This window comes from Parambassis ranga, chromosome 13 (genome assembly GCF_900634625.1).
Source record: "Parambassis ranga chromosome 13, fParRan2.1, whole genome shotgun sequence".
In the NCBI taxonomy this organism is placed as follows: domain Eukaryota; kingdom Metazoa; phylum Chordata; class Actinopteri; family Ambassidae; genus Parambassis; species Parambassis ranga.
This window is the reverse complement of record NC_041033.1, coordinates 10,427,117-10,441,182: the sequence shown is the minus strand read 5'-3', so window position 1 is coordinate 10,441,182 and position 14,066 is coordinate 10,427,117. Positions and strand designations below refer to the sequence as shown.

The following is a 14,066-nucleotide window of genomic DNA, read 5'->3' as shown; positions in this document are numbered from 1 at the left end:
GAGTAGCGCTCCTTCTTCATCCTGTAGCTTTGTAACACTCCTCATTGGCCTTTTATCAGTAATCTATTCCCACATATCTGCCTGCAGAGCTTTTGAGTTGGTCATTTAAATTTAAATGGCCAGCATGCTTTTCATCTCTTCCCTGCATCTGTCCATCAACACAAGCTAAAAATTGGCTGTAGTGCAATCTAAACTGCTATGACCTTAACAAATGTGAGCTGTTAGGCCCAACCAATCAGGCCCTATCCCAACACTGCTGTAAGCCGCTGTCAGATAAATCTTTGTATCTTCCATGAGTCAGCGGTTGAGGATTTAGGAAAAGCAAAATCAACTTCAGACTGACAACCCAGTATTTTCAAAATATTTCAGCACTAAGCCATAAGTGACTAAGTTGAAGTGGTTTCAAAAATAGATAAGAGGAGGATTTTAGTGAGTAAGAGCTCTGCTTTGCATGAAACAGACACGAAAAGGAAAGCAACCATGAAAGCACCAACACAGTCTTACACATGCAGTACATACCTCTGCCCACCCTGTTTGTTGAAGGCGCAGGCTAAAGCCACCACCTGACCGGTGGCCCTGCTGACCACGGGGACACACAGCATGGAGGAGATCTCACAGCCCAACATACTGGACAGCTGCCGGCGCTCCTCCTGCAGTTGATACAGTGTTTTCACACATGGTTAGGAGTATTTTACAGTCCTGGGGAGTAGTTGGACTTGGTGACACAAATAACCAGATAGATAGACAGACAGACAGACAGACAGACAGACAGATATATAGATAGATAGATAGATAGATAGATAGATAGATAGATAGATAGATAGATAGATAGATAGATAGATAGATAGATAGATAGATAGATAGATAGATAGATAGAGCATCTTACAGCACTGATGTCTCGTAGTGTAATTGACTTCTTTTTCTCCACAACCTGACCAAAACGTCCAAACATCAGCTGAAAAAGAGACATAGTATTGAAGGCAAAAGACAAAAAATATGTAAATAACTGTTAACTGTTTATTTTGAGTGGAGCTTATTCCCTCTCTTGTTAAAAACCAGAAATCCATTATCCATTATTCAATCCTTGAATTCTGCACCTCAGGTTACTAGACCACAAAAAGAATGAACCCTATGATTGAATAAAGGTACGATAAACTAAATGTTAAGAAAAGAAAAGCAAATACATGAATATGTTTCATTGATTCAGTAAATTAATTGTTTTTTTGTTGTCTCACCGGAAAGCTGATCTCCTCCTCCAGGACTTTGTCTCCAACTACCTAAAGGTCACAGAGGTCAAAGGTCACGGGTTATTCAAATGTTAATGAACAAATTACTCTTTGGTGAGTGAGTCACTGCCTAATTAGTAAAAGCTGTGCGTGCATGCATGTGTGTGTTTGTGTGTGTTTGGGTTGTGAGATGGATAAAAAGAGAACACTGTGTAAGAAATTTTTTGTGTGGTTTTTCTGTGCTGTTTCCAAGACAGATTATGAAAACCAACGTGTATGAGAGTGATAAAGATGTGGACAGAACTGAGAGTGAGTGTATGTGTGTGTACCTGGCAAAATAGCTGGTGGTTGTCCTCAGACACCAGCAGCAAACAACAACACTGCGAGTGAGTTTGCTGCTGCAGCTGCAAGGAAACACAAACAAAACGTCTGTCTTGATGTGTGCTAACAAAACCTCTCTGTATCACACTCGGGCAGATTGTTTTTATTGCCTCACTTTATGAATATTTGAAGCCTAAATGACAGTGTAGCCAAGATTTCAGTATCGTCTTTAATGTTTAACTTAATATTAAATTATTATTAAATATACTAAATAACAAATTAATTCTTTATTTGTCTAAATTATTTAGCCCTATAGCTTTAGTGCTGCAGTTATTGGGTGTTGAAGTCCTGCATCGATCAGATAGACAGATAAACAGATAACAGAAGACATTTTAGTGTTCCTCAAAAACTGCCAGATCTTTGGAACTGAAGGGCCAGGATATTTAAATTAACCCCAAACCTTACATTTTCCACTGCACTGATGAGTAGCAGACTTTATAACAATACATTCAAATGTCACAAAACAATATTCAACAAGCACATCCCTGCCAGGTACATCACATGTATGGGGAAACACTAGATGGGACTTACTTATATTCACAACACATATTCTAGTGTTTAGTTTATTTTCAGGCATTTTTTCTAAACTGCCATGTGTTGAGTTTTTCTAGTCACCATAATATATTCACATATATTCTCACTAATATGACAACTTTAACAACAATTCTTCAAGTTTTACTCAAAACAGTAAAAATTAACATAAAATTCATTATCATATTGCTCAAGATCAGTGTCGCACAAAACCCCCAACATGAACAGAATGAAGCCACACTTTGTGTGTGTGTGTGTGTGTAAGTTAGGGAGTGTGTATGTGCTCAGCAACCAAGTTCCTCTTGCTGTCTCTGATGGGAAAGATTTACTCACATTCACTGAAACAGACTCTGAGGTGTAAACACACACTCCCGTATGCATGATGACACAAATGCTGTAGGTACACAAACATGTACATGAACATGCACACACACACACACAGTTATGAGAACTGTGATTCCTCGCACAACATTCTTCTCTGTAATCCACAGAGCTGGATGGAGAACAAGCAGGACAGGAATAAACAGCAGTCACTGCCAACAGTCGCCCCTTCCCTAAGACACACACACACTTACAAGCGCTTGATATACACACATACACATCACAAACATACGCATGAAGCATGTTGCTGCACCCACATGTAATAATAAGCCTCTCCAGCCCTTTTTCCAAATACTGTTAATCCCATAAGAGCCGCCCCAAGCTCTTCTGACAATTCTTCAGAAGCAGCAATCCCTGCTCCTCTTCCTCCCTCTCTTCCTTCCTCTTGTCTACCGCTGCTCACATCATTTTTACAATAGCACAACAATAAACAAGCAAAACAGATCATGTCTCATACAGATGCAGTCTGTGCAATCAGTGCTGATTTTGTCCCATGGTAGCACAGGTGCAGGGAAGCTTGGGAATGTTTGGCTTTAACATTTATATATTTACTATTCTAATGTTCTGCCTTTCTTCCTCTTTTACTCAGCCAGCCATCAGCAGGAAGGTCCCCCACACTGACCCTGGTTCTGTTAAAGGTTTCCTCCTGTTGTTCACCTCAGTGCGTACTCTTGGGATTTCAGTTCTCAGAATCGGGCTTGAGACAACCTTGTTATTGCCTCTGTGTAAATAAAAGTGAACTTCAACAGAAAGTGAAGAAAGCAAAGCCTTGGAGTCCTTTAAAAATTCAAGTACAATGCTTTGAGTACCTGAATAACTAAACATGGATTTCCAAGATCATTCCATGAATACCTTGATCTATAAACTATGAAAAAATAAGAAAACCTAGAGATTACAACTTGCTAATATATACTTTACTTTATACTAGAAAGTTTGTATAAAAAATTGAAGCCAAGCCTCAGTAGCTGAATATTTGAAGAAAAAGATCATGAGCATACATCCATTAGGCTTCTCTGGAGCTCTGGTGGACTGAGTCTTTGCCCCTTTGATGCTGTTTAACCTTCAAACCTCCCTCCTCTCGCTTGCTTTATAACCCTCACTTATATCTTCTTTATCTGTGAATAGTACTGTACATTTGAAACTGTAGTCAAATTTTTGCACATGCTGATGCTGCTCTGTCTCCTCAGGTCTCCATGCACCTCATCCTTTCCTGCAATCTACACCTCTCCCTCTGCTTTCACACTTTACTGCATACACAGGGAGGGATGTGATGAGGTATTTGTGTGATTAAAAAGCTGCAAGGTATTGTTAATGACAGGAAGGGGGCAGAAGTCACAGGGGAAGATGTTATAGTTTGCATGTACTGTACGTCTCCAGCTCCGTGTGAGTGTGTGCATGTGGGAGCGTATGAGTGATCTCAACCACTTACATAATTGATGACTTTGAGCTGGAGAGAGGCTGCATCAAGGTCAAAGAGCTCACCTGAAAAAAACAGGGAGACAGAGAGAGGAGAGAGATTGACGGTAGGGAAAATAAGGAAGATGCAAGGCCAGATTGGCGTTAAGGAAGAGGGGGAATGCAGAGCATGTACACAAGTGGACAGAAAGCAATCCAGGGAGGGATGCACTGAGACAGCGAGGTCGGGGAAGGGTGAGCAGGAACCAGCTAACAGAGGGAGTAATAATGAAGACAAGACAAGGGATGGAGGGCTGCCTGGACTGCAGATGAAGACAGAAGGGAAGAGCTGGACAGAGAAGCGGGAGAGCAAGGCAGGCTGAGGAGACCAAAAGCAACTCATATTTGTTGACAATTACTGAGGAGTAAACAATGTTGATGTATGTGCTCAGGAATGGCATTAGCAAGTCCACTTCCATTATGCATGAGTTTTTAACAGTGTTTTGGCAAAGCTTTCTGTTTTCACATTGTAGCTGTCACACATTCCTTATGCCACTGACAGACTCAATCTAAATTCACAGTTTTTTTATCCAGAGGGGAGTACTATATTAACATATCTCACCTCTATTATGCCAAAGAGAGTGTGTATGTGTGTGTGTGTGTGTGTGACTAGATATGAGTTTGAGTAGGAAGTGAAGGAATGTGTTTGGGAAAGAGTGACAGAGGATGTTTAATTAATCCGATGTGTTGTTAATTATGTGTACCACAGAGCTGCAGAATGTTGCGGTCCAGCTCGCAGTAGTCCTGGTCTGAGACGTTGAGGTGCAGCAGTGCATTGTGGGACTGCAAAGGAGAGGGGCTGAGAGGGGGCCTCTGGTAAGATGTCTGAACAGCATGGACTCGAACGCACGCCACGGAGGCCTGTGACATCATGCAGAAACACACAAAAGTTAGATGAAAAGTCAGATGAACAATAAGCTGCCAGAGAAAGCACAAAAAATTGTTTATTCTACTTCTCTAATGGATTATTGCATTGGATACTGCTCGAGATACACTGTAGTCAGTAGTGTTATGCAGCATTTGTGTTCTATCAATGTTCAAAGCCTTCCTCTGAAGGATTTTATCTGCTGCATTAGAAACTTTTCTCAGATGCCTCCTTTGGTTTTTCTACCTGATGCTCCACCACACTGTCGCCTGCTCCGCCTCTATGGATATGGTTGCTCCACCAATCGTACGACAGTGCGATGGTGGATGGTTTCTCTGGTGCAGCGTCACCAGAGAAACCAAATTCAAAACTCTTGAACGCAGTGAAAAATGTCCCTGGTGGTGTGTGATTTTCTATGAATTTGAACATTTATAGCATTTATATGTAAAAATCCCAAACAAAATGATAACATGTGCGAAATTCTCTCTCTCTGCTGAGCTGTTTTTATATGTAACCATAGAGACAGAGAAAGAGAGAGCGTACGTGTTTTTCCAGCACGTTCAGATGCACTTCATCCTGATCAGATAGTGGATTACAGCCCACCTGCGGCACACAAAGACAAACAAAAGCAGTGAAAAATTTACAAAAGGCTCAACAGTCCAGTATATGAAAAGCCTGTCCCTGTGTTAAATTAAATAAATAAAGGACAAGGTGAAGGTATTAACATAAGCAGCAGTGACTGACTTGTTATTTCGGTTGATTAATTTATTGATATCCCGTTCTATGTCCTTGAAGACTCACCAGTAAGACAGCGATAACCTTGTCCCGCTCGTGGTCCAGGAGAGGAATGACAAGAGCTGAAAGAAAGAAAGAAAGAAAGAAAGAAAGAAAGAAAAAGAAAGAAAGAAAGAAGCATTTAGAATACATAATGCATACTCTCCTTTTCTTTCCATGTCCTTGTCTTGCTCTTAATCTTATTTATTCTCAGTCTGCTAATGGAAGGATGAAAACACTGAAAAAAATCTAATATGCATAGTTGCATAGTTTTGTTTACCCTTTTAATTATTTGTTATTTTTTTAATAATAGCAGACCTTCAATAAGTTCAATAAGTTTTATATATATATATATATATATGTTCATATATATATATATATATATATGTTCATATATATATATATATATATATATGTTCATATATATATGAACATATATAATATGTTCTATATAACATATTACATAAATAATATGTTGCCTCTGCACCATCCATCGTTCGGTGTATTGATCAGCAGATGTGAACTTCAGGGCTCCATCCCTCAGGTTATTTTCTTTCCCTTGTTCACTCTTTTCATGCAGCATCATTTGATCTCATGTTTTTTTCTCATCATCATAGGCTGTTATTTTTTATATTTTTTGGTTGCTTGTCTAATTTTCTTGCCCACGCGGGCCCGAACTTCTCCCTCTGCAATCATCATCTCTTGTTCGCTATTTCTCTCCTTTCATTTGCTTTTTCTTTTCCCTCCCACAACTTCACTTTTCCCTCACATCCAGGCATGCAGAGGCTCATGCTCACACATCCTCAAACAACAACAACACACACAAACGATGGTCCATTTGTCTGTCTGTTCACCAGCAACATTCAAACCTTCAGCATAAAGCCACACCTCTTCTGTGCGCTGGTAACGGTGCCGCGAGGCAGATTCTGTATTTCTCTGGCAGTTCAGACGGAGGAAGGCCGGCACACTGACATCGCTTCAGCTGGTCTGCAATGCTCCTACAGAAAGACAGACAGATGCAGGAAGGGTTTATTACCTACATCATATTAGGCTGAGTAAGAATAAGACAGACAGACAGACAGACACAGAGGAGGCAAAGTGGGGATTTGGATGACAGTTGGAGCATAAGGAAAAACAATCAGCAGCATTATAAAACCAGACAGGTTGTGTTCATTGACACACTGACCAAAATATGTCTGAATAGAGCTATTATTCATTGTGAAATTACTCTCAACACAGTTGTTTCTGTGTGTGTGTTTGAAATCCAGGTGTGTTGTGATGATGCCAATGGAGTATTTGTGTATTATATTTAATACAGCTTTCTACTGCCAAAAACAGACACACACACAAACATCATCACACGCACCAGCACATCACTGCACACACACACAAAGTTAAATATGGAAATGTATGCCTGAAAAAGCAAAATAATTTCACTCATGCACACAGGTAAATTCAAAGATCTATGTGCTTCACATAATAATCAGCTTTTCCAACTGGCAGTGATTCAAACACACACACACACTAAGCAGCAGCCACTCCATTACATGCTCACAGAGTCTGAAATCCCCTAAAACCACAGTAGCCCAATCTCTGCATGGTGCATTGATTTAAAAGTGTCCATTTATTTCAGCTCACTGAGGAATAGTCCACATTCCCATTGTACTTTACTGTTGTGGTAAATACAGTTGACCTTAGTCTAATGTCTTTTTTGTATTTTTTTCCCAGAGCAGCTTTCCTGGATGAATGAAGCTGTGGCCACAGCAAACAACAGGACAGGTTACCACCCAGTGGCAGCAAGCACAGCACTGTTATTTAGCACCAACTGTGCACACATGAGGCAGGTATTCAATGATACATTTATGTTTATCTGCTCATCCATCCATTTTCTTAACCATCTTTGTCCTGTACTGAACAGACACAGGGAGTCTGCCTGTCCCAGCTGTTGGTGGGCGAGAGGTGGGTGCAGCATGGACAAGTCACCAGTCCATTACAGGGCTAACATAGAAGGAGGCAAACAACCACTCACACTCACACCTATGGTCAATGCAGTGTCCCCAGGTAAACCAAACTCCACACTCCTGTTGGTCTGTTCAGTAGTAGGGATTGGGTAGGTATTGTAAAATGACATAGCAACAGCATGGAAATAATATGTTGTTGGGAGGGTTATATTTATAATTTATAATTTCATACAGATTACAGATTACAGTGCTATTTTATGTAATTTATAATGTCCTTGGTAATCCTCTTAAAATTGGCAGTGGCCTGCTTTTACCTTCTCTGTTATTACACACAAACATCATGTAGTTCTTAAACGATAGTTTAAAAGTTTATTCAATTATTAAAAGTTGATTGGCAAAATATATTACACATCGTGCATACTGTAAATTAGCCCAGTAGTTCTTAGTTCTTAGCAGGCTAGCTAATTTGCTGGCAGAATGATTAACAGATATTCAACCTGTACACAACTCATACTTTGTATTCCAAATATGTAGCTCTGTTGCATGTAGCCCATGTATTACACCCTAAACACTGTGTAATACATGGGAACGCTCTCTCTCTCTCGCTTTCTCTTTGTTTGTGTGTGTGCCACCGATAGAAATCTGCTGATAATTGTTCTGAGCTGTGCTAATGATTCCTTGTTGCTGCCTGAATCTACACTATCAGCTTCATTTGTCATAACTGCTTATAAAAAAGCTGATGCTGTGTTAATGTGCAAAAATGAATAGCTGGTTCAGCCTCTCTGGGGAAACTGCAGCACCACAGCGTGCATTTTTTTATGACACAAAGTCGGAGACTAAAAAACAAACATCAGTAATCAATATGTCCGATCATAGTATTACAAAATAGAGCAGAATGACATAGTGAAAAACCTATTTATTAACAAGCTCAGCCCTTATCAGAAGGAAAGAAAGAAAAAGTTGGATGGGATGAAATATTGCAATAGTGCATTGTCTGTGTGTATCAGTGTTTGATGTATTTTTAGATTCTGGGCTGTGCATCTTCCTCCTGCAGTATTTCTCACAATAGCTTGTTTTGCTGTGAGACTTCGGTTATCTTGTGTGCAACAAATAGTTCAAAAGATAAACAGTCCTGGAAGCCGTCTTGGCTGAACTTATTTGTGCATTTGTGTGTGTGTGTCAAGGCCTGGTTAATGGGCTTGTATGTATTAGAAGGAGGGCTGGAATGAACAACATGCCCTTCTAGCTGTCAGATGAGTTCATTGAGTGTGTGTTTGTGTGTATGGAGGGTACTTGTTTTTGTGTGTGAGTGTGTATGCCAAGGTCTTGATAACAGGCTTATGTAAGCAGGTGTATTGGAGGGAGAAAAGTAACAAAGTGCCCCATAGCTCTTTTAATATCCCCACTACATCGAGTCTGTATGCAGCCCTGACAAACGTGTGAGTGCAAAGGCTAGGTGTGTGTGTGTGTGGTTTGTGTTGTTGTGTGTGCATGTCTCCTAAACATGTTTGTGTGGGATACCGTGTTCATGCAGCAATGAGGTGTTGGAAATGGGGCTCTTGTCTGATAAACGGACAGTTTCATCAATAATGTAGCATTGGTTTTTGCCAGCGCCCGGCCAGCCGTCCCAGTAGCACACAGGGTTGTAGAGCTTCAGATAGCACTTAAGAGAGGAGAGGATCGCCATGTCTCACTGAGGGACTGAGTGCACTGTCACCTTAGCTATTAGCCCTGCAATGCTTCCACAGGGAGAGGAATTGAAGGTGAGAAAGACAGAGAAGCATTGAGGAGAGGGGTCGGGGCAGGAGGACTAAAACACAGCTGCCTTAGTGCTTCATGGCTCTTCGGGGGAAAGAGCAGGCTGAGAGAAAAAGGAGGCAGATACACTCATGCGGTGAGGTGGGAAGATGGAGTAACAGATGACAGAAGAGGAAACAAGGCTGTCAGTGAGAGAGAGCCTTGTGAACGATGGTTAATGTGAAGGGAAATGTGAGATAAAAGGAGAATTTTGAAGGTGCTATATTTAAGCATACATCGTATATTCATTGTATTTCATTGCCAACAAATTAACAGATTATAATATAATTCAACTGACAAATTCTTGGTTGGCTTAAACAGCCTGTGAGCTGAATTTCAAACTACACTGTAGCTAAGTTACAGCTGGCTAGGCTTAGCTTTGCATAATACAGTCTGAGTTGACATCCCATTATTTGACACCGTCATGTAATTTTAAACGTACTTGTTCCTGCAGAGCATAGACACATAAACTTTCCCTTTTTTGCATTACAGCAGCATAAATTAAATTAATGGATTTCAGTTGGAGTTGTGTTTAGTGCCTGCAGCATTTGTTTTTGTTAATAGCCGTCTAATTTAATGCATTGTTTCATGTGACACAAATCATGGCTGTGACAGCCAACATGACAACTTATAAGCTTTAACACCTAACTTTAATCAGTTGCGGTTTAATGTCTACCAACAACAAGAAAACCAGATGGAAGTGAAGTTATGAAGCACTTAACATGGCAGTACTCCTACAGTAAACTGATAGAGCTCCAGGTCTGCTTCCAAGTTTGTACCTTGGCTGGAAAAAATGGCTGATTGGTGTATGTGTGCACTAAAAAAGTGATAATTACACAAAAAACTGGACAGTTTATGTCATTGTGCACTGAATAATAACAATAATAGATTGAATGACAGGTTTGTTTCCTATAAAGGGATGAGACAGTTGTAACTTCACCAGACAAACGTAATACGAAGGCTTTTCTGTAATCTTTCATAAAAAAACAAGATAGATGAAGTGAGAGAAAAAGTAAAGAAATAAAGTAGAAAGGGAGACAGAGAAGGTCTTTGTTCATCTTGGTGATGAGATCTCTCTCCTCTGTCTCTGTGCTGATGATGTGATTTTAAAATGAGCATCTCATATTCATTCAGGTGACACCTGCTTTTCACACACACACACACAGCCGTCTGTGTCTCCCCTCTTCATCTCCCCCGTGTTCTATTGCTTTTCTGGGTATCGCCGCTCTAACAGCACTGAGGCAAATCAGTTCACAGCAGTGATTCACAGAGACGAAACATCTGCGGCTTGTTACACACACACAGTCCTCCTCACACATACGCACAATACTGTACACACCTGATCTTTCCCTCCTGTGGCAGTTCATGTGGCGGGTCGTCAGATAGCAGCCTCGAGTCTCCTTCCAGCAAGTAGACACATACACACTCCTAGAATAAAACATACACACATACACAGGCACATTTGTAGCATTAATCAGATTCTAATTAATTTAATGAGTGATGAGGCTCATCCATTTCTAACAAGGCCTGTGCCTCTGTTCCCTGCTCTTATGTCAGGATCAGGGCATTAAGTATCACCACACTGAATACTAACAGGAAGATTTCTTTCCACAGGTGATAAAGTGAGGAATTGTTGATTATATTCACTTTGTGGAAATGTGCAGTCGTTGTGTGTGAGTGTGTGTGTGTGTGCACTAATACCGTGCTGGGGAGCAGCTCCTGTATGCTGTCTCGAAGGGCCACTCGGAGCGAGCGAGCATCGACAACTCCTGCCAGCCGCAGCAAGGCATCCTGGGGACGAAGAAAAACAGATGCCCTGATGTCTGTTTGGTTGTTGGTTTATGATCTCAGTGTGTTTTTCTCAAATCCTGCGGCCTTGGCTATAATTTTGTTTTCTTTGTGGTTACAAGGTTTATGCTGCAAAAGCTCTTCCCTAGATATTTACCTTGGCAGGCTGCAGAGGCCTCTGAAACAATATTTAAACACTGTCACACTCAGTATGCCCACAGCAGTCTGTGCCAGTTGGAGACAAGAGTGTGTCACTTAAAAATGAACCGATGTCGTCTGGGATTACTGCAGCTACTTTTGCTGTGCTTTTGTTTCACTGTGAAACACAGCCATTACATTTTCAGAGACAATACATTTGGAGAGATGGTAGGCAGCAGATTCAGGAAATAACAGCATGTGACTAAGGAGGTGAAAGTCTCACACAGTTCACAAATCACATGCATTTACATTCCTAATAGATGCGTTCTTTAAACATCTGATGGAGGCACTTAACATGGAGTGAGTGTTACATGGTCATTATCCAAATGAGAGTCTTACTCTGATCAGTCACATCGTCGTCAACACGTTTTCATCTCTTTTGACATTAACGAATCATCAACAAGTCATCATACCCACGAATTGCAAAAGCTCAAAGGCTGATAATGGTTTAAATCTCCCTATTCATTGCATATGAGGGGAATTTACACCCAGTCATATCATATCAAGGCTCAAATTTATGGACAAATAAAGGCAGGCCTAAACATGTAGGTGCTGTCTCAGATTGTGACTGCCTGCCTGCCTCAGCTCCACTCATGCTCCATGCCTTGCTCACATTTACATTAACCAAGAGTTAGGTAGACTCTGATGTTGCCGGCGATTGAAGCCTCCAGCACTGACTTTAAAAACCTCTTTTTTTAGAAAACCAAGTAAAGGGTAAACTAACCAGACTTTGAGAAGAGAGAGTGTGTGTCAGCATAGACTTCAAAATCCTCTAGATGCCTTAAAACTGTGTATGTGAGATAGACTTGAATAGGAACACCTACATGGTGTCTTGAAGAATAATCTCCACATTCACAGTAAAGGTTAGCTAACCACCTTCTAGCAGGTGACATCTGACGAGTAGGCTATCAACACAGAAGCCGATCTTTTATGACACACAAGTTTGACCAAAGAGATATGCTCCTTTTTTAATCAGTTTGACTGTCTGCACGGCCACTGAAAGTCTGTGTTTCTGTGTAAGTCTGAGTTTTCTGAGTGTTTCAGATGCAGTTTGGCCATCCAGCAAACACTTCATTTGAAGCATACTAATGCAAGGTGAGAGCAGTTTGTTTCCTTTCAGAGCCCTGTTTGCTCCTCTAAAGGAAACCTTGAGCTGAAATAAATAATAGGTTTGGAAACAATGCATACAAACAGAGAAATAAGAAAACAGGTGAGCTGACCTCGGATAAAAGTGTCACTCTATAGATGAAGCAAAAATTGGCCCTTAATATTTTCTTCAGCCGTCCGATAATGAGTCTTCAGAGAAATACAATTTCCTCCTCTCAGGATATTACTCTAATCTTTACTCCATTAGAGGAGTGTAGGCAGATGTCTGAATGCAAAGTGAAATTAAAATGTGTTGTTGAGAGCATATACTGTTGTATAAAAATGTGTTTTCAATATTTACATATTTCTATAATATTATATTCTATATATTATCTATATTATATAAGATCGATAAACAATTAACTGATGGTTCAAAGACAATTTTCCTTTACAGTAAATTGTTGACTTGCTGCCTGATTGCTCACACACATGCTGAGTCTGAACTGGTTTCATATCCATGTGCACACAGTTACTTTCAAATGCCTTTAAACATAGATCTGTGCTTTCCTGGTGAGGTCAGGCTGGCATTTTCTGTTATGTTTGGATGTAAATAACTTAAAAGTAGCATGTTGTTCTTTTTCAATAAAATGCTCCAACAATGAACGCTGATTGTGACAACTTTGTGTGGTTGTGAGAATAAGTGCACCAACTCGCTCAGTTGGGATCAGAATCATAATAAACCAACAGAATAGCAGAGAGGTTGTTGCAGATGGGAGACAAAACATGATAACATAATGTTACCAAAGTGTTACCAAACTTCTGAAGTTTTCCTAAACGTGATCACCTATGGTTCCCAAATACAGCCAAACACTACATTATATTTTTGCCATTTTATTTTAGCTTTCTTGATAGTCCAAAAACTCCACTTCATTTCTGAAATGACACATGGGGATCTTGTTGTATATTTTAAGGCTATAAAAAATGTAGTTTGTGGCTTGAGGCATTTTTTTTTATTAATAGTTCCACCTTCCACAAACATTACAATCAGGCATACAGAACCGCACCATCTCACAGCCTCAGCTTTATCAGGCGAGCACTCCTTATATCCCATGCGACAGCTATAAATTCATACCATAAGCATATTTACACTCTGTGTGCAGTCTACGTAAATTCCCACCAGTTCCAGTTATCACACTGCATTATCATTACATGCAACTATGGTCTAAGGGAACAGCTCAGTGGGACTTGAAAACCTGATCAAAGCCGGAGAAAACACAGGGAAAAAAATCGCAAAGGCTTTACATGCTGCAGCTTTTAAAACTGTGTACTGAATATAAACTGGAGAGATAATGTTGTGGCACACAGATCATCCTCTTTCAATTGTTTTCACACAGGCGTTAGTCAGACAGCAGGGCTGGGAGGAAGAGAATCTTGCTGCTTCCCTAAGTGTTCAATTCCACAAAGGTATCAGGAGCTGCGTCTGCTGCAGGGCACCCTTTCTATGGAGGAAGTCCATCTGTCACCCCTACTGTAACAGACTGGGAGAAAATGTGGAAAACAAGGGAACTGGATGGTGGTTGTTGTTAGTGGGCAGGGTTGTGTGTAAGTGTTTGTGCTGGGGAG

At 40.5% G+C, this 14,066-nt stretch overlaps 1 protein-coding gene across 2 annotated transcripts in view; it reads right to left on the bottom strand.

Moving 5' to 3' along the window:
- Window positions 1-14,066, bottom strand: part of pde2a (phosphodiesterase 2A) — a 124,642-nt gene that overhangs the window by 14,746 nt on the left and 95,830 nt on the right. For both annotated transcript variants that reach the window (XM_028419472.1, XM_028419473.1), the window contains exons 3-13: window positions 11,073-11,162; window positions 10,711-10,799; window positions 6,502-6,611; window positions 5,641-5,696; window positions 5,383-5,442; window positions 4,679-4,835; window positions 3,949-4,001; window positions 1,556-1,630; window positions 1,236-1,277; window positions 887-955; window positions 520-650 (exon numbers count right to left, since the gene is read on the bottom strand). In XM_028419472.1, the coding sequence (XP_028275273.1) occupies window positions 520-650; window positions 887-955; window positions 1,236-1,277; window positions 1,556-1,630; window positions 3,949-4,001; window positions 4,679-4,835; window positions 5,383-5,442; window positions 5,641-5,696; window positions 6,502-6,611; window positions 10,711-10,799; window positions 11,073-11,162 (932 nt within the window). The remainder of the gene's footprint in view (window positions 1-519; window positions 651-886; window positions 956-1,235; window positions 1,278-1,555; window positions 1,631-3,948; window positions 4,002-4,678; window positions 4,836-5,382; window positions 5,443-5,640; window positions 5,697-6,501; window positions 6,612-10,710; window positions 10,800-11,072; window positions 11,163-14,066) is intronic.